This window comes from Camelus ferus, chromosome 35, assembly GCF_009834535.1.
Source record: "Camelus ferus isolate YT-003-E chromosome 35, BCGSAC_Cfer_1.0, whole genome shotgun sequence".
Classification (NCBI taxonomy): Eukaryota; Metazoa; Chordata; class Mammalia; order Artiodactyla; family Camelidae; genus Camelus; species Camelus ferus.
This window is the reverse complement of record NC_045730.1, coordinates 661,477-681,476: the sequence shown is the minus strand read 5'-3', so window position 1 is coordinate 681,476 and position 20,000 is coordinate 661,477. Positions and strand designations below refer to the sequence as shown.

The 20,000-nt window shown below is 55.8% G+C and overlaps 1 protein-coding gene across 2 annotated transcripts in view; it reads left to right on the top strand.

The window, feature by feature from the left end:
• ADARB2 (adenosine deaminase RNA specific B2 (inactive)) overlaps positions 1 to 15,331 on the top strand; it is a 382,017-nt gene extending 366,686 nt beyond the window's left edge. For both annotated transcript variants that reach the window (XM_032473756.1, XM_032473757.1), the window contains 3 exons: positions 4,483 to 4,664; positions 10,702 to 10,880; positions 12,007 to 15,331. In XM_032473756.1, coding sequence (XP_032329647.1) covers positions 4,483 to 4,664; positions 10,702 to 10,880; positions 12,007 to 12,183 — 538 coding nt within the window. In that variant the 3' untranslated portion in view covers positions 12,184 to 15,331. The remainder of the gene's footprint in view (positions 1 to 4,482; positions 4,665 to 10,701; positions 10,881 to 12,006) is intronic.
• The last annotated feature ends 4,669 nt before the right edge of the window (positions 15,332 to 20,000 follow it).

Sequence of the window (20,000 nt, the reverse complement as noted above, 5' to 3'; positions counted from 1 at the left end):
TAAACAGCAAGGTCCCCCCATGGGCCCCAGCAGCTGGCCTGGGCTGAACGGTGGCCCCCAAAAACATGTCCTTGTCTCCAAGCCCAGAACCAGTGACTCTGACCTCACAATGCTGATAAAGCTAAGGATGGTGAGACGAAGTGCTTCTCCAGGACTGTTCAGGTGGACTTTGAATGCAACCGCCGACTTCTTACGAGAGGGGCGCTGAGGACAGACACAGAGCAGACGCCCAGAGGAGGCCATGGAGATGGGGCGCAGCCCAGAGAGATGTGTTCACAGCCATGGAACGCCAGGGGAGAGAGCCTGGGGCCTGCCAACACCCCCGCCAAAGATTGCCATCTCCGGCGCTGTGGGCAGGGAAGTCCATTGTTTTGAGCCACCCTGTCTGTGGTGCTTTGCTACAGCAGCCCCCGGAACTGACACAACCGGGATGAGGTACTGCTGCCTTGCCCGGCTCAGGCGGCCCTGGGGAAGTTACAGAGCCAGAGAGCGGCCCAGTAAAACCTGTTCCTGAGATGCCGCCACTGAAGCCAGGCTGGCGCGGACTGAGCGAAACTACAGAACGTGGGCCGCTTCGCACGGCAATGAAAACGGACCTTCAAAACCACACGTCAGCTTGGCCAGCTCACGAAAGCGTGGTCCAACTTTCCCTCTGCTTAAAGAGATGAAACAGACCAGCCCCGCGCCTCCAGAGCCAAGACCAGGTGACGAGTGTCCCCGTGAGGCCGTGCTCCCGTGGGCACGGCCGGGTATTCTGCCGTAAGCAGCAGCTCTGAACTCTTGCCAACAGGCACGCGCCGGCCCCCGGAGAGGACGGGGAACCAGAGCGGGTTCTGGCTCTCGCCTCAGAATCCAGAGCCGAGTGCATGTAAAACTCTAAATCTCCTGGAACTGATGTCCCTTTAGATATGGTTTCTAACTTTAGGTGCCCGAGCTTGATGACTGATTGCAGTGTCTTTAAATGAGCAGATGAAAACTTTCTCCATGAAGATAAGCCGTAAAGGGCGAGGCGGCCTCTGGGGAGCCAGGCCCGTCCTGGACCCAGGCTGGGAGAGCCCCCCCGAGTGTGGGGCCTGCGCCCCCACGCCTCCCGAGGCGGGCCCTTCGTCTCTGTGGCCCCAGACCCCACCTCCGCGGGGAACCCAACAAGCCCCTCTCCGGGCGGCTGGCAGCCAGATGCTTTACTGTTCACTCCCCAAGTCTCAAACTATAGGTCCTTTTCAAACAACAGCTCTTGCTAAACGCTCGCAGCTTGGTTTAAGGCCCCCTGCTCCGCCTCCACGTGATCCCAGGGATGACCCAGGAATGCTTACCCAACGTAAACACAGCAACAGCGATCGCTGACACCTCTGCTCCTGCCGCCTCCGTGGCTCCTGCAACAACGCCGTGGGGCCGACAGAGCTCTGAGGCGGCAGTGACCCCCCGCCTAGCCCCCAGACGCTGCAGGGGGCTGAGAAGCACCATCTCTGCAAAACTGACTAGTAGTTAGGAGACCAGGGGACATCACGGACGTTGACGGGAAACAGAAGGGAGGGCCAAGTGACAAGGAGAGACAGGCCTGGTTTTCTGGACGCCAGAATCTGTGCTGTCTGCTTCGCCCCGGCTCACGTTCGAGCGGCTGGGTGCACCCAGACCTGCACCCCTCCCAGCAGCAGGCGGTTCCCAAGGCCCCCAGACGAGCCGGGGTTCACAGTGCTGGGAGCCCCAGCAGCACCTCGAAGCCCAAGTCGCCCAGCCACTCGGCGGGGACCTGACGGGCCTGAGCGCAGCCTGGGACCTCCCCAGTGGGGGTGGCTGTGCGTCCAGACCAACAGGCCAGCCTGCCCACAGACGGAAAGGGGCTGAAGGGAGGCTCCTCTGAGATGCTTGGCGCCCGCGGTGCTGACCTCGCCATCACTCTGGGACCTCGGCTTCCGGCCACGCCGCAGGGTGAACACAGCAGACTGGGGCCCCTGCGCCCATACCAGTGACCGCCGCTCCCGACTCACGCCCCAGGGCAGGGGGGTGCCAGTCCGGGGCAGGGCCCATCCTGGGACAGCCCCCTGGACGCGCCTCCCCCAGCAGCTCTCCCTCACTTACGCCGGTATTTCAGAGACTGACGAACAGACAAAAGTACATTTACTTAGGGATTATCTATATTGAAAGCCAGACACGGGACTTTTCTCTGTCAACATGGCAGTGATACCGGCTGTTTGAGCAAAAGGAGAGGCATTTCTCCCTTCAGTCCTGAGTGCTGCAGACCCTCCGGTTTATATTCAGGGAGGCAGCCGGCTTTACTGATGGTCTTAGCTGAGTAACTTAAACCCCTGTAGCCAGGCAAGGAGAGGGCTGATTGTCCCTTCATTGTAAAGGTTATTAGGAGGAAACCAGATGCGGAATGTGCTTATCTTTAGACAGTCCCACAGAATCAGAGCCATTCAAGTGCCTTCCAAAAGTTCTGTTCAAAGCCAGCCCGTGAGCGGCCAGAAGCACAGGAACGTCCCTCCGGACGGTAACGCATCGTTCAAGACTCGGCTTATTTCAGGAACGGGCTTTGCTGTCGATGGGAGAGACATCCATTTCCCTGCTGCGCACTGACGAGAAACGTTCAAACTCCACTGTCTGAGAAATAACAGACGCCCCGGAACCCACGCCCCGGGCCATAGCTGCAAACCTGCCACGGCCGGGCCCTTCACGGCCGGAAAAGCCGCCCTCACCAGCACGTCCAATCCCAGCACGGCCCACGCTGGGGTCGCAAACAGTGGAACCTGAAAACCGAGACCTTGCTACACAGACTCACTGACCTGGTTCTTTCCCGGCCAGCCTCCCCCGCCTCTTCGCACAAGGAGGGGGGCGTCCAGAGTGCTGAACGAGGGTGACCGTCCCCTCGTTCTGGTCTGAGCTCTGCACTGCCTGCAGATACTGGGCTCAGGTTTCGGCGAAGGAGCCGATCCCCCAGCCACCACTCAGAACCATGAGTTCAGTCCTTCCCAGGAGGGGCGCACACGCCTGGGCCTTGTTACGGTTCTCAAGCTACCAGTGGGAAGCGAGAGAGAAGCTGCCCAGGGCCCGGGCTGGCCTGTGGTGTCACATGGAGATCGGGGCGGGAACGGCGTCGCCAAGCAGAGGGGTCCCCGAAATCGGCTGTAAGGCCTGTGCTGCTTCCACAAATGTCCCGTCCTTCAAACCCGATGCTCCCTCGGGTAGGCCCTCTCCTCGGACCCTGGGGACAGCCCTTCACTCCTGAGAGGCAGGCCCAGACTCTGACGGGAAATGACCAGTTATTTTTTTAAGTGAAGTTATGCAAATCTGATAGACTAAAGTAAACGTTTCATAAAACCAATGACGGCTTAAATTGTAGGACTAAACTGTTTGTATATAAATATTACCTTTTATATTCCACTTGCGCTTTATGTGGGTGAGCACATTACTTTAATGACCTGCACTTATGGGGGGGAAGCGCGCTCCACCCTCGCCAGCCAGATGGCTGCCTCTTCTTGCATGAGATTAAAAGATGTTTCTCATTCACCTCGATGCTTCTGAGGCAAATTAATATCGCCAGCTAAATTGCTTGTGTTTTTGGAATAAAATTTAAAGAGAACTTTTTAAGGCAATTGGTGTCACAGGTTCTGAGAGCAGATTGCTCTCCAGGTAGGGCCTGCTGGCTCCAGCATTCGGTAATTAATGGGAAGAATTCTGTGCTAATTGACTGCTTCAGGAGAGGGAACCATAATGACTCCTTATTAATCATGAAAAGAAAAGTGCAGCGTGGAGGCCCCACAACCGTGGCTCTAACAGTGGAGAAATGTCAGTTAATGAGAAGAACAATGATGTACGAAATCAGCTGCACAGCGCCCGTTACCAGTGGGGGCTGGGCTTCAAGCACCTCATTCCAAGGGGAAACCACAAAATGTGCCTTAAATAACATACTCGTATCACCCAAATTTAGGGGGAACCTTACAGTGTGAGGGTGTCTCTGCAGGCAGAAGCGAACTCACCCAGAGCTGTATTTGCTTCCAATAAGACAGCCCTGTCCTCCGATCTGGGCTCTCAGCATCCCCAGGTCAACTCAGCGGGTCCCTCTGACGCTGAGTCTGACAAAGGGAAGGGAACAGGGTGTTTTTCCCTAAACTGAAATCAGTTCAATTTCTGGTACTTCCCAGCGAACATGAAGGAAAGCTCAGGTCTGCTGTGGGGACAAAGTGCCTTTTTTAAAAATCTGATTTTAAGTCCCCAAGGGAATATTTAACTCCATCCAATAACACGTTTTCCAGAAAAGGGAGCCACGTGTATTCACGTGCGAAGCCGCCGTCTGCCCAGCCCCCGACGGCACTCAGGGTCACTAGCGGCCACTACGCCAAAGCCGTGGCCACCCTGCAGGCCAGCGTCCCCTCCCGCCAGCAACACAACGGGGAGGGTGATGCCTGAGGACGACGGGGTGGACGGAAGAGAGGCCGCCCCTCTGCCCTCCCCAGCCCGGCCGCTGACCCCCTCTCCCCGCAGGTGGAACGTGCTGGGTGTGCAGGGCGCGCTGCTCTGCCACTTCATCGAGCCTGTGTACCTGCACAGCATCGTGGTGGGGAGCCTGCGCCACACCGGCCACCTCGCCCGGGTGATGGGCCGCCGGCCCGAGGACGTCGGCCAGCTGCCCACCTCGTACCGGCACAACCGGCCCCTGCTCAGTGGTAAGCACTGTCCTCGTGGACACAAGCCCCCCCGGCAGGCCCGGCCAGGCTGGCCAACAGCATGTAAGGCATAGCGAGCCACGGGGCAGAGCAGCCCCGCAGAGGGGCAGGGAACACCCCAGAGTGAACACGCACCGGACGAGCAGAGGGCATGGTGTCACTTTGCAGTAAACGGTCACTGTGCCACGAACACATGCATGCCCAGCAGGGCCACCCCCACCCCGTGCCGCCCATGGGGCCTTCCTGGTGGAGGGCGAGGGGGCAGACATGGGGCCACAGCCACCCACCCAGGTCCCTGTGCCAGCACTGATCCGGGAGCAAACTCCTGAGCGTCCTCCCTGCCCCGTGCCCCCGCCATGCGACGGGCCTGGACAGCCACCCCCAGGCTACGGGCCAGCCCACACACAGCCCAGCAGCTGTGAGGCCCAGGAGTCTGTGGCCATGCATCGCTCTGGAGGCCGCAGCATTCTAGGCTTGCTGGGAGGGGCGGTTTGCGGAGGTGACTCCCACCCACTGTGGCCGCGACCTTCCACACTGAGGAGCCTTTCCTGTTCCCGGGAACCAAGCTGTACCCACAGGGAGGAGGGGGGGGATTTCAGTGACTCCCCGCACCCCGGGCCTGGGGCCTGGAGAAAGACACACAGCTACGAGGCAGTGCCTGCTCCCTGGAGGGGCCGCCGTGGCCGGTGAGCAGGGGGCGGGGGATGGGTGGGTTGGGAGGGACTGGCCGGTTCGGGCCTCAGACGGATCCTCTGAGAGAGGACAGGAAGAGAAAAGAGCTGTTTGAGGGGTGTGGCGTCGAGTCAGGCCTGAGCATTACTCCCAGGATCCTGAAATTGTTCTGAACTAGATCGGGGGCCATGATGTACTGGGGGACGGCGGGCGGCGGGTGAGAACCAAAGGAGAGACTTCACAAAGAGCGCCCCGCTGTTAACCAGTCCCAACCACACACGTCTGCCTGAGTCCTGCCGTGGAGACAGCATCAGACCCGAAGGTCCAAACGGGGCCAAAGAGGCCCCCCCAGCGTGGGGCTGCGCGACGGCCCAGTGCCTGCTTCACGCCTGCGTCCCGGGCTTTCTTGACATGGGAGACCCTCCCTGCGCGAAGGGGCCGCCTTTCTCAGGGCTCTCAGTAGGTGGGAATCGGTGAGAATGGTGACTGATAAAAATCTGTGCTCTCAGTACTCATCTTTTAGAAAGACACACGTGAATGAGGAATTGACTGAGGGCTGCCGCCCCGGGCTGGCGGCCTGGGCATCGGAGCTTCCAGCCTCAAGGCTCAGTGTTTCCTCTTCTCCATCAGGAGAATGAATCACGACAGGGAGGAAATCTGGACGGGACAGATAAACCCGCCCTTCGCGTTAACGGCGTTTCCCAGATGTTTTCAGCGCTGAACACCCTCAGTCCACATGGAAGATAGACTCACGACGAGTTTGCAGCCCAGGGCAAGGTCTCGGCAGTGGAAGTGGAACCTGAGAGATGGACCAGGAAATGGATGTCAGAACCTTGAGTTAAGACTCTCAGTTTACATTCGTGATGAAAAGTACAGGACTGGTGACAGAGAAGAGAGTCGGCTGTCTTGCTTCACGGTGTGTTTTTTCCTGAAATAGTGAAAATGACAAGCTGGCGTTTCAGGGCCCGTTTCCCACTTCCGTGTTTGCTAAGCACCTGAATTTGCCGGAAAGAAGTTTGATGTTTATTGAAATGTCCACCAACAGTCGCCTGTAAATTTTGCCCCAAACCACCGACGTGTCACACTCTAGCCACGTCTCTGCAGGGACGGCAGGGCAAGGAGATCTGCGGCCACCGTCATCCACGTTTCTGTGCGCGTTTAAATTTCTAAAATGTTGTCCAGCTAGCTGCAGAATCTGATGTGGAGTCAGGACTCCAGCTCGGGAGAAACTTCTGCAATTGATTATCATTAACGGTGCCCTGCAACACAACCCAGTGCGGGTGGCAGCAGAGATTTTCTTTTATGCCAGTGGACAGTAGTCTGTATGTTACACACAGAGCAATATAAACTATAAACGTTTCATAAATGTTTCAGACAAAGCACCATGAGCTTCAAAAAAATGCCTGAGCGGACGCCTCTGTCCTAGGCCATGAGAGGCGGGAGTTTATTGTCCGGTGTCCTTGCAGGAATTTCTGGTAGAAAACAAAATCCCTATAGATCTTGCTAGAATAATCTAAAAGTAACCGTAATATCTTTGCATGCAGATCAAAAAAGTCAGGCTTAACAAAGAACCACCTAATGACACGTTTCTGTGCACCACCGCACACATCCCTGCGCAAATCAGGCGGCCTGTAGCTTAGGGTAAATTTAAAATTACAGGAAATCTTACTGTAGTATTCTGGGGAGTTCTTTTAAAAACTGCGTTTGTTAGTTAAGTTTCACTTAATTTCTACCATGACTGTAAGGAACAGTTTCACAGAACTGAACACCAAACCTGATGATGTTCCTCCTGAGAACTTTGCCTGTGAAGGAAAACACTCCTGCTGTCAACACACTTACTTTGTCCAAACATTAAGACGCTGACCACAATCCCTGCATGCCTTTAATCACTCAGCAGGTACGTGCTGATCGCGTACGATGCTCCAGGCGCAATTCGGCACTTGGACTAGGGCAGTGAACCAAACGACTGAAAACCCACGCCCGAGGCAGACGCCTTCCAGTGGGGAGAAGGCGGACAAAATACAAATGCTTGACAGAAAATTAAAGCGAAGGGGTTAGAAAGTAGCCCACAACTGTAAGTCAGAGGGCCCAGGTGACACCTGAGGACACCCTGAGGATGCAGGGGTGGAAAGAGAAGAGGTGGAAGGTGGACCTTGGAGGAGCTTTCAGGGCAGTTTCCGGCAGCAGTGGGGCGGCCACTGCAGTGCACGGACCAAGTCAGTCAGGATGAATCTGGACCCAGTGAGCCCAGCTTGTAATGATCTCATTCCTGAATTCAGATTAAGATGATCCTACCAGAAGTCAGGTTAAAATAATCCTACAGAAAAGGTGCACGAACAGTAAGCACCAGCACAGAACGGAAATAAGCTGGTGCCGGCGGAGACAGACCCAGCAGGAACCACGGATGGTGAAGGCAGCCCCTGGCCCCAGAGGCTGCAGTTCTCAGACACAGACGTTCATGTAACTGCCCAACAGGGTAAAAGAGATTGAAAACCCAAGACAGAAAATGGGGGGGGGGGCCAGAAAAAGGGCCCAATGGGTATTTCAGAAATAAAGGTAATAAAACATTTTGTGTAACAAAGGCTGGGCTTAGAGGCAAGCTAACACAGCCGAGGAGAGAATTAGCATGTTGGGACATTATTCTGAAGAGAATACCCAGAACGAGCACAGAGACAGAGACAGGGAGTCTCAGTCGAGGTTCTCCAGAGCTCAGGACCAACAGGCCAGACTCAGCTTCCTGCTAGGAAAGAGAGGCCTGTCTCGGAGAGCTGGCTCACACCACTGCGGGGCTGTCAGGTCTGAGATCTGCAGCCAGGCTGGACTTCCAGGCACACGCTGCTACTGCAGCCACACCCAAAGGCCACCTGGAGGCAGAATTCCTTCCTCTCGAGGGACCTCGGTCTTGGCTCCTAGGGTCGTCAACTGATTAGACGAGGCCTACCGCACAGCAGAGGGTCTTTGCTTTTCTCAAAGTCTGCTGATCGAAGTGTCAACCCATCAAAACTACCTTCACGGCAGCATGTGGCTGGTGTCTGACCAAGCAGCGGGCACCACAGCCTAGCCAAGTTGATACACAAAGTTGACCACTGCAGAGGGAAACAGGAGAAAATACAAAGGGAAGGTGAGAGGCGGAGTGAGACAGTCTAACAAGGGTGTGGACAGAGTCCCAGAGGAAGAGAGGAGAGCGGAGTGGGAGCTGTACTACGGACACGAGAACTGAGGACTCCCCAGGACGGGGGACACGCCGACCCAGGACCCTGAGAAGCGTGCTGCACCCCAGGAAGAATGTTCCAGTCCTCCCTCAGCAGCAAAATTGCTAAAAACAAGAATAAAAAGAAAATCATAAAAGCTGCCAGTAAAGAAAAGACAAGTCAACTTCAGAGACGTGAGATCAGACTGATGGCTAAACCTCAGAGGACAAAACAGGAAATGACGTCTTTGAAATGCTGTGGAAAATTAATCTCAAACCAAAACCCTGCACCCAGTGAAAGTATCCTTCAGGGGAGGAGAGACAGCATTCCAGAGAAACAGGGCCCCCGAAACACCATGTTTCTGTGCATAATAAAAACGCCCCAGACAGACACTGCGGGGCCAAGAGCGGGGGGGGGGGGGGGGGGCATGTACCCCCACCAGGTGAGAAGCCTGGCCTCAATGCACCCTAGACGTGACGACAGTGGACATATGTGATTTCAAGCAAAATCAGCCACATTCTGCCCAAGTCCCTTTGCCTTGTATCTCCTGAAATAGCGACAGTCCTCCCGGGAGCCCAGACCGACGCCACCACCAGGCTGGAGGAGGGAGCACTCGACTTTCCTGCCGTGGAGGGACGCGCGCATCTCCTGGAGCGTCCTGGGAGCACGTGCACGTTAAACTACAAGGAGCACAGACCTCAGTCATTTCTGATCACAAATCAGGTCACGCCCCTTGACTCCAGGAAGGAAGTCTCCGAACATCAGGGGAACCCTCATCGGAAGTGGAGGCCCCAGCCCCTGCTCAGACACTGCTGCTCAGCCCGACCTGGCCCTGCACAGCGTTCCCCTGTGTCACCTGCAGCTCCCGGGACCGCAGAACGACACGTGCCGCACACTGAGCCAGCTCACGGTCCAGGCCCCGCTGCCCCCTGCGTATCATCCCTTGTACGTGCTGCATTCAGACAGGACCACAGCTAGGAAGTCACTGTTACTACGACGCTGCCCACGCTCATGAAAATGATGTGAACACAGACTTAGGATTAGCTACCCCGATCCATCCGTCCGTATTACCGGCCCACGTCCGTCGGGAGTGTGTGCGCAGAGTGAGGGGAGCGTGGGGCGTGGCCTGTGACGTGCCGTCTGCATCTGTGGGTGTGGCGTGTGTGACGAGTGCGCGCGAGCCCCGGAGACCCGCAGGGTGGGGGCAGCGCATAAACTCGGGCGGCCCTCCTGTTCCTGCCGCCTTTCCATTCCAAGTGCACCTGGAAACTGCTTCATTATTCCACAAAACCAAACGCGGGGCCGCCCTGTAACGCAAGACCTGCCCTGCCGCAGCTCCCGTGAAAATGACACCCGTGAATGTCGTGTGCACATCTCGTGTGGGGAGAGTGAATCACATCTTAGACAAAGTGGGCCCACAGATACTTAAAGAAATGCTGTCATGTCTGTTACACACATATCTTTAAAAAAGGTAGAAGGGGATTTTCTCAGAGTAAAGCATCTTTGAGCAGCTGGTGAGCACTGATAAAACCATCTGCCAGGCAAGTCATGGATGCTCCCTCGTGGCTCTGAGCGGCAGCGGCAGGGGCGGTACCAGGCCAGGAGCACAGTGCCGGGGGGTCCTGCTCCCCCAAAACCTGCAGACGTCTTACCTGGAAAGGGGTCTCTGCAGGTGTGATCACGTTAAGGCTTTGAGCTGAGGCGACGGCCCTCTAGGCCACCACGCCTGGCAGCGGGACCACTGCAGCGCCGCACGCGAGCGTGATCTCTCCTCGTGGACACACCGGCAGGAGACTGGGCGGGGTTGGTTGCTCTCGGGTTCGGGGCAGATTGGAGGGTCTTCGGCCGAGGGAGGTGGTCTGTGGAGGACCCTGCGCACGTCCACGCAGACCCTGGACCCTGAACGGAGGCAATGCCGGTGCTGAGGGATCGGAGGGTCCACTTCTCCAGGGACCTTCTCTTGGGGGACCCTGGTGGGCACATGCCCGTGTTCTCTGTGCTCAGACCACAAAAGCGTTTCCCTGAACGTGATGAGGACGGGCCCCGTCAGCCCAGGGTCTTGGTCCGTTCGCATCCTTCTCTGGGTGGAGGTTCCTGGGACGTGAGCCCCAGCCGCACGGCCCGCCCGGGACAGGGGTGTTCGCACCTCACGGCCTCGCCGCTTCCCTCCCCAGGAGTGAGTCAGGCCGAGGCCCGGCAGCCCGGGAAGTCGCCGCACTTCAGCGTGAACTGGGTGGTGGGCGCTGCGGACGTGGAGGTGGTGGACGCCACCACAGGGAAGAGGAGCTGCGGCCGCTCGTCCCGGCTCTGCAAGCGCAGGCTGTCCGCCCGGTGGGCGCGGCTCCACGGGAAGGTGGGTGCGCCTCGTGGGGGGCAGGGTGCAGAAGGCAGAATAACGCCACTGGGTCTGAGCGGGGGTGACACTTGCTGCAAAACTGGTCCCTGTGTCCTCAGCTCACTCCCTGGGCCTCAGGTGCGGCTCCTCTGAGTGGCGGCCCCTGACGAGCAGCAGTCGGGTCCCAGGAACAGGTGGAAAAAGGAGCTCACTGTGAGGTGCCGTGGCCGGGGCAGGGCCACCCGCTCAGAAAGTCCATACAGACTTCAGCGTCAGTATCATTCCAGTTCAGATATAAAGACATGCATGCTGAGAAGCTAGGTTCACCCCAGTTACCCAGTAGTGAGTGAGTGAGACGGACCAGCCAGCACGTCCTGCTCAGCTCAGGACCCTGATGAGCACACAGCACCTCCTGGTCCCCCTGCCGGGCTGGCAGGTAACTCAAGAGCCGCCTGTTTCCGACCCTGACCCACCTTTGTTCCCAGGCCTCCCCGGCCCCACCCCCGCTCTACCTGAGCCCCTCCTTCCCACCGTGCAGCTCGCGTTGTGTTTGTAGGAGCAGCAGGTTACGTGCTTATCTTTGCGTTAATCATCACACCTCCTGTGAAGCACGGTCCCCTGATAACTAGGTTTTCTGAGGAATCACAGGACTGCCGGACAGAACCTGGAAACTTCTATAGTTACTTTTTTTTGGTGGCAGGGAGGGGAGTTTTAAATGTGATTTTATTTATCAATAGGTCAAATTAGGGAGAATAGATATTTTTCTTTTGTTTCAGCTTCCCTGAGCATAAATGACACACAAACGTATATATTTAAGGTGCACAACTTGATAATCTGGTGCACTGTGAAATGATAGCTGGCACCACCACAGCGCTGCCATCCGTGTGTGTGTGGGGAGGACACTTAAAAGCTACGCTCTTAGCAAATTACAGGTACATGTCACTATGACGCTGCTCTTCCGTCTGAAGGAAGAGAGAAGGAAAAGTTACCGGTGGGGCCAGGAGCCAGTGCCAGCTCAGCATGTTCCAGCGCGGTCCCAGTGGGTCCTGCTGGTCCGGGGGGCCCCGCTCTCGGCGGGTCCTGCTGGTCTGGGGGACCCCGTTCCCAGCAGGGGCTCACCCATCTCTCTCCCTTTATCCCACAGCTGAGCACACGGATCCCAAGCCACGGGGACACGCCGTCCATGTACTGTGAGGCCAAGCTGGGGGCGTGCACCTACCAGTCTGTCAAACAGCAGCTGTTCAAGGCATTCCAGAAGGCAGGCCTGGGCACCTGGGTGAGGAAGCCACCAGAGCAGGACCAGTTTCTACTAACTCTTTGAGTCTCTGGACCCGGGCCCACTCTGGCCGAGGCGAGGGTGGGTGTGTGGGGCGTGTCAGGACGGGGCTGGTCCGTTCGTGCATTCATTTCCCTTTGGTGTCCCAGAAAGACACACGTGTGCACAGCTCGGTGAGCAGCCAGCCCTGAGTTAGGCACGTGCTGCTCCTCTGCCGGCTGCTCCCAGGGTGCTGGGACCAAGGCAGCCACCACGCCCGCCTGAGGTACCAGGGACTGCCTCCTCCGGGTGCCGAACGGAGTTTCCATCGGGGCTGCAGGGTCTGAGTGGCCACCTGGAAGGTGGTGCGGAGCGCTCCTGTGGGAAGAGTGAATCCGGCACCGTCCCCGACGCCCCCTCCCCCACACACCTCCGGTGCCGGGTTCCCGCTCAACCATGCAGAAGCGCACACGATATTCAGGATAAGCCACAAGTGAAGAGAGAAGCCATGGGCTCCCCCAGAGAAGCCAGTGAGCGCGCTGTCAGCTCATGGCCACTCAGTGTTCTATTCCATGTCCTTTCAAGAGGGTCTGAGATACACAATATTAAAGGACCCCCAAGGCAGAACCAGAGAACAAGACCGTTCCTGCAGAGCAGAGGAACTGTTCCCAGAGCACCCACGGGCCAAGGTCCAGGGTGTGAAGACACCACTGCTAGACGTCGCGGGGACAGGCCCATCGCGTCCCCACAGCTGCTCCTCTGGCAGGTAACGGCCCGCCAGCCGTGGACGAGGTCTGAGCTTCCAGGGTCCTCTACAGCCTAAGGACCTGTGACCCCACCAGGTCACGAGTAAGCAGAGTCCTAGACTGAGTCCTGACTTTCTGATCAAACTTTTATTAGGGAACAAGCACAGAAACACACACAACCTTCCCTTCAGGCCCAAGGAGCCCCCAGCTCCCTGGTCCCAGGGGTTCTCTGCTCCCTCCCGCACGACGAAGAAAGCTCACTTAGAGCAGCCGCAGAAGTGCCAGAGGCAGGGCGCTGCCACCGTCAGGTCCTCCAACACACAGCCGGGCACAGGCCGCCTGGGCTTTAGCCCTGGGGCCGGTGCAGGCGCCCTGTCCACGCAGCGGGGCAGCACCCGGTCACACCCCGTCCATCACATGCTTCGAGGCGCTTGGTTGCAGAGAACTCACTTCTGGCTCCACACTCCAGCTAACCTGCCTCTCGTCCCTCCAACTAAAAGGTCCGTATCTGATCCATTGCGCTAAACAGCACAGCGTCAGGCCGCCACCCTGGAGTCCAGCCAGCCACCCCGGGCGCACATCCTTCTGGGGACACAGGCCCCCTCACCTGACCCAGGGGACGCCAGCATGTCACCACGCGTACACACTCAAGGACACATTACAGCTCTCATAACAAAGGGGCAAACGCCAGACAGGGTGAGTTGTAGGCACTTGTTACCAGAGCCCAAGTAGATTGACCAGTAAGGAAACAAACTTGCCCCCAGATTCAGCACAAGGTCAGACTCACCAGTCCACTGCTTTTAGAAGAGAAAACAGCTCTGAAGTAGACAGTTTCTTCAGGATAGTTTCAAGAGATACAAAAATGTTTTTGAAAATAGATGACATACGAATCTTTCATAAAATTTTAAAAATAAAATAGAATCTTAATTCAGTACAAAAGCTAGGATCAAAAGGCCACTGTCTGTCAGTTTCTGACAATCTGACGCGTCACCAGGATGAAGCTCAGAGAACCAACGACCGTGAGGGCTGGCTGTGACTGAGACGCTCTGGACACCGGTGTCTGGAGCTACTGGCGCTGGAGGCACAGTCAAGCCCTGGCTGAAACCTGTGCCCGGAACCTCGGCTCACCAGCGCTCTGAGCTGCTGCGTGGAGACGTGTGCCCTGCTTTCTGTCCACGTGCTCCTGCCCCGGGGGCGGGGGGGGGTTAGCCAGGAACAGGTGGGCTCAAGGGGCGGAAGGCGCCCGCCCACCCACAGTGAACACTCCCACAGGGCCCGGCCCGAGGCTGGCTGCTCTCTCTCGTCTGAAGCACTGGCGCAGGGGTTGGTGTGTCCAGTTCGCAGGGACCCAGAGGGGAGGGTCTGCAGAGCAGGCCTGCGGGGGAGGGTTTCTAGTGCAGCAGGAAGTCCCTAGGGCCTGGTGCTCTGCCACGGATGCGGGGGTCTGAGTGAGGGGGAGACGGAGAGAGAGCAGGGGAGGACAGGACCTCGAGCTCCAGGCACAGAAGGGTAAAGGCAGGGGGAGGGCTGGGATGAGCAGAGGCTGAGAGGAGGCAGGTCCCGGGGCTGGAACACAGGGCTCCAGTCAGGTCCGCCCAGGGATGAGGCCCATCTGCTCTGCTCCAAAGTCCCACGGGAGCCCCAGACTGCTTCGGGGGGTCTGCCTGAATCTTTTAATTAGAAAGATCAGTGAGAGTGCAGAGGAGCACACGCACCTCACCACCCGAGGCCTCTGTAAGGAGAACACACTTGAGTTGCCCTGAAAACAGGATGGAACCAACAAAAGGGGGGCTGCCCCCACCCCGTCCACTGAATCTGCCTCAAAATGACCACCCTGCACCTCTGTGCTGCACTGCCCGCGGGCCCAGCATCCTCTGCTTTCAGCTTCCTCCCAGGAGAGTCAAAATAAAATCCACAGCACCTCTGTCCACCTCCCAAGCACGCACTGCTCCCTCGGGGAGAGCAGCGCGAGGTTCCCCACCCGGTTCTCAGCCAAAAAGCGGGGGCCGTGTGAGCCTCCGTGCAGGACTGGCCGCAGAGGGTCAGGACAGCCCACGGCCCCAGTGACGAATGACAGCGACCTCCTGTGTTTAGGGTCTCTCTGGGTTCTGCTTTTGCGGTTCCCCATCTGTACACCCCCATCTCGCCACGACCGATGCTGTGATGTCCGCTGTTGGTCAGAAACGCCAGCTTGAGTTTCTTTTCAAGCAAACACAGCTCGTATTTTCCCCACATAATTTCTTTTTCACTGAAACCTGTTCTTACCAATAAAGGTAAATGCTTTTTCGGGGGGGGGGGTACAGTGTTTATCAAGACTGGAGAGCCATAAACAGCAAATACACGGCATGTCAATGCCCAGGACAGAACAGTTAGAGTATTTTGATGAAATCCTATTTTTAGATTAAAAATTTCAAGATGTGTCTATAGTATCTTGTTTAAAAAAATTAAAAAGATCTTTGAAACTTAAATAAAGTAGACATTTTTAATTTAGACAAACTTCTATACCCATTTTTTAAGAAGCCATTCTAATGGAACCATCTAATTGGCCCAAATACAATAAATGTCACTTTCTAATAAGACCAAAGGGAAGTTAGGAAAATCTTCCTTTCTCCGAACCACCTTTGAGGCTATGACCTTTCCTGGCAGAAGCCTCGTGTACACTCAGCAGAGCCTGCCACCCAGCCAACCCCCAGTCCTGCATGTTTTAAGGGCTGTCCCAGTTCTGGGTCTTGGAAGGTGCAGTGAAACACGAGGCCCTGTGGCTCAGGAGGGGCAGCACCTGGCTGGGTGACCACCCTCCCAGGTCCTGCTGGTGGCGGATGACCCCACAGACACATGATGGCTGTGGGGAGGGGCCAGCTGGGGCGCCGGCCGCTGTCCATGGTCCTGAGTCCCTCCCGGCTGCAGCACCGCAGGTTCCGGGAGCGCTCGGCACAATTGCCCCAAGAATTCTGATTCAGATCCAGTAAAGGGTTGGGGTGAGGGATGGGAAGGAAGGAGCACGGACAGAGGCAGGCCACCCGAGAGACGGCCACAGGGAACCAACAGCACCCCCCCAGCTCTAGGGAGGTGGGGGACGGGCACCACCCCTGGGGCCTCCTGCCGCTCTGCCCGCCTCTTCCAACTTCTCTCCCCTGTTCCTCCCTCCCCTCTCTCCCCTCCTCGTCCTGAACTCCTGATCCCTGGTGCAACTGAGGGCCCAGCCTCGGGCACGTGAACCCGTGAACCTCGGGCAGGTGTCGGCCGAGCTCCACTTGGCTGAGCCGTGGTCACGGCTTTTTCAGCACGAGGGGGCCCCTGACTTCTTGTCCGGGGGACCTGCTAGCGACCCTTCAGACCCCCAGGGCCTGCCCTGTCCGACCTCCACCAAAAGGGACACCGATGCCACATACCTAGAAATTTAGACCAAACAATATCGCTTCTGCAGGGACGTGCAGGCAGTACCCACTTCCTACCTTGTTATTCCAGAGTCAGAGCTGGAGGCACGGAACATCCTCTCAGGATAAAGACAGACGATCTGGATCGCAGGGCCTCTTTTCACACAGGCACTAACTTCCGTCACTCTACAGCACATGCGTCAGGAACAAAAGGGAAACGACTTTCCCAGCAGGGCCCAGTTAACTTGCAGCATTTTTTAAGCAAAACGAACTTAACAGTAATTCCTAAGTGAAGGTATGTACGTGAAAAGCATGAGTGGACGGCACTACTGCACCAATGGATGTACATTTGTAATATTTGTAAAGAAAAAAAATCCAAAACCTTCAATTTTGAATTTACATGTTAATTTGCCTCTAAGTTCTGTAAACTGCACTTCAGCGAGATCTGATAAGTGAATGTTTCTGTTAAGTGAATAAAAACACCCAGTAGACTGTGCCTCCCTGGGGTGCTGGGCCGTTTTCATCAAGCAGAGTCCAGGGGTGCCCACGGTCGCCCGCGGGGCAGCGGCTGGTGTGCTGAGGTCTGTGTGAAGACCGCAGCTGTAAAGCACCCGCCCGCCCACCGCCTGCAGTCCTCACACACACTCCTCCTCCATCAGCTGCTTCAGGCCACACTTATTTCCCATTAACCACAGTGAGGGTGTGAGATCTTGGGAGCAGGCGGAGGCGGAGGTGGCGGGATGTTCTGAAGCCCCCCTCCTGCTCAGGTCAAGCTGGGGAGGAGGCTGACCTGAGGCCCCCACCCCAAGGCGCAGCCACTGCCCAGGAGCCCCCGCGGCGCCCGCCTCCCGGGCCAGGATCTCACAGCTGCCTGTGGTCAGGGGTGCGGCCTGGACAAATCGCGGGCTTCAGTCTCCCACACCGACACATAAACCATTTCAGAGAGGCTGCCGACCAGGCAGAAGCTGAAAACGCTGGCTGCGGCTTTCACACATTAACGATCGTTCTCCAAGATTTAGAGAAACTTACTGAGGATGGGGAAAGGGTGGCGAACACAGCAAGGGGGACAGAGCTGAGCTGGGAGCTGTGGCACCTGGGCTTGGGGTGGACGGGAGGAGAGCCTGGGGCTCCCAGGGTCCAGGGGTGGACGCTCCCAGGAGAGCACGTCGGCGCACGAGGCCAGGCGACGGGGCGCGGGGCACCTGGTCGCATGGAGACCCACTTGCTCATCACCTACTCGCCCACGAGCACCAAGGGCCAGCGAGAGCTGAGCTGGCGCCACGGTTCCTGGGGTGGACGTGAGGGTAAAAATGTAACAAATACAGCAACAGCAGTTTGCAGGGAGGGTCAATACGGTCACTACAGATTCCACAGACGTTAAATGTTAACAGGAGAACCATCCCCACAGCTTTATGCAGATAAACTCAGCTCAGATGAAGGAAACATTCTCGAGAAACATGAACCACCAAAGCTGTCTCAGGCAGAAGCCGATAACCGGTGATACGCTCACGTCTATTTAATAAATTTAACTTACAGTTAAAAGCCTTCCCACAACGGAAACTCCAGACCCTCGTGGCTGCACTGGTGAATTCTACCAGACGTTTGAGGGAGAAATAACAGCAGTTCTCCACAAATCCTTCCAAGAAATTGAGAAAGGAGTGCAAAATCGGCCCATGAGGTCTGAAGTACACTGACACTGACACCAGACCGACAAGAAATCTTACAAACAAGACACCAAAATCCTTAACAACACATCTAACCCAGTAGTACAGAAAAGAACAGTACATTACGACATGTGGTTTATCCCAAAAGGCAAGGCTGGTTTAACAATTACAAATCTGTTCATGTAAATCATGACGTTAACAAACAACAGGAGAAAAATTACAACATCTCAATATGTAAGATTGTATTATCTCAAACACCAAAAAACAAGCACTTGAAAACATTCCTACATCATCCCTGATAAAAACTCCAGCAGCCAGGGAGGATGGGAAGTTCCTCACCTGGAAAAGAGCATTCTTGGAAACCACAGCAACACCACAATGAAGGAGAAACATGAATGCTGTCTCCTCATCAGGAGGAAGACGGGTCCTCCGTTACCACTTCCACTCAGCATCGTACTAGAGGCCGTAGCCAGAGCAATAAGGCAAGACGGAGAAAAAAGCGTTAAGTGACATGAACGCTCAGGTAGAAGATCTCACAGAATCCGTTATAAAAGCTATCAGAATAGGTGAATTTAGAAAACCCTCAGGATACAAGATAAATGTACAAATCCCCTCAGTTTTTGTTTGGCTCAGAAAATCTTTCTTTTTCCTTCACTTTTGAAGGGTAATTTCCCCAGATACAAATTCTAGATCAACAGTCTTTCAAGACTAAATATTTTTGAAGCCATAGTGAGATCAGAATTTCGGAGGATTTTAGAAAGGGGTGAGTGTATTTTACACATGGATGGAGTGGAAATAATTTGCTGGAAGAGGGCTGATTGCATTTTTCAGATGAATGCACATTTTTGACACCCTGCCACTGCGAGGCGGGATCTACATCACATTCCTTGAGTCTGACTGGGCTTGGGGCTGCTTCAGTCTACGCAGAACCACAGAAGTGCCTCCCACGCCTGACTGCCACGAGGCTGTTGTGCTGTGGAGACCCGGTCCACATGGACAATTTCTGAGCTGAGTCAAACTTTCATGTAAACCCAGCTCAGGTGCCAACACACTCGTGAAGATACCTACGGATAATTCCAGAACTCAGTGACTGCGTTGCTCCCTGCTGTCCAGCCTTCCCAGATACTGTGGAAGACAAAACAGTCATCTTCCATAAGCCCTTTCTCAACTCCAGACCACAGGTTCTATGAACACAATAAAATGACTGGTTTGCACACACACTGAAAAACAAAAATAAAAATCCCACTAAATGTCACTCTCTTCTTGCTTGCTTGGTTCCTGACGAGAGGTCTGTAGATACAGTGGATTTTCTGTCTTTAGTGTTCTGCAGGTTGAGTGTAACGCACCCACGTGGTGATTTTCTGGCACTTATCCACTTGGTAATCCCCTCAGCTTTCTTGACTTGTGGTTTATGTCATTAATTTTGGAAAATTCTCCACAATTACTATTTCAGATCTCTTCCCTGCTCCCCCCTTCTCCTGGTATTCCCGTATGTGGATGTTACACCTTCTGCGATTGTCCCAACACCCCGGATGTGCTGCTTCGTTTTCCCCAGTGTTTTCTCTCTGCATCCCAGTGTGGGAAGTTCCTCCTGACTCATCTTGAAGGTACCCTGTGGGATTCGCTCCTCAGCCACACCCAGCCTGCTGAAAGGCTCGTTCGAGGTGCTCTTCATTCCTGCCCAGTGGTTTTGATTCCTGGCATTTTTGATTCTCACGGTTTCCACACCTCTACTCACACTACCCAACGGTTCTGCATGCCGTCCACTGGGGCCCTCGGCATGTTAATCACGGTTGCTTTAAAACCCTGGTGTGATAACGCTAGCATCTCTGCCGAGTCCAAGTCTGCTGCTGTTTGACAGAGTCCTCTCAACGTGGTGGTCAGGTGCAGGGCGGGAAGCCTTCTGAAGACCTGGCATTAGGTCGGTCATCCAGTGACCTTCACAAGCACATGTGTTCTTCTTCTCCCTTATGTGAGACAGGAAGGCTAGAGGCCTGTGGCTGAGTCCTCCTTCTTCCCCAAGTCAGACACGGCTCTGGTGAGGCCTCTCCCTTGGCGAGGAGCTATTTGTGCTGGGGACGGCTCTGGGCTCACGG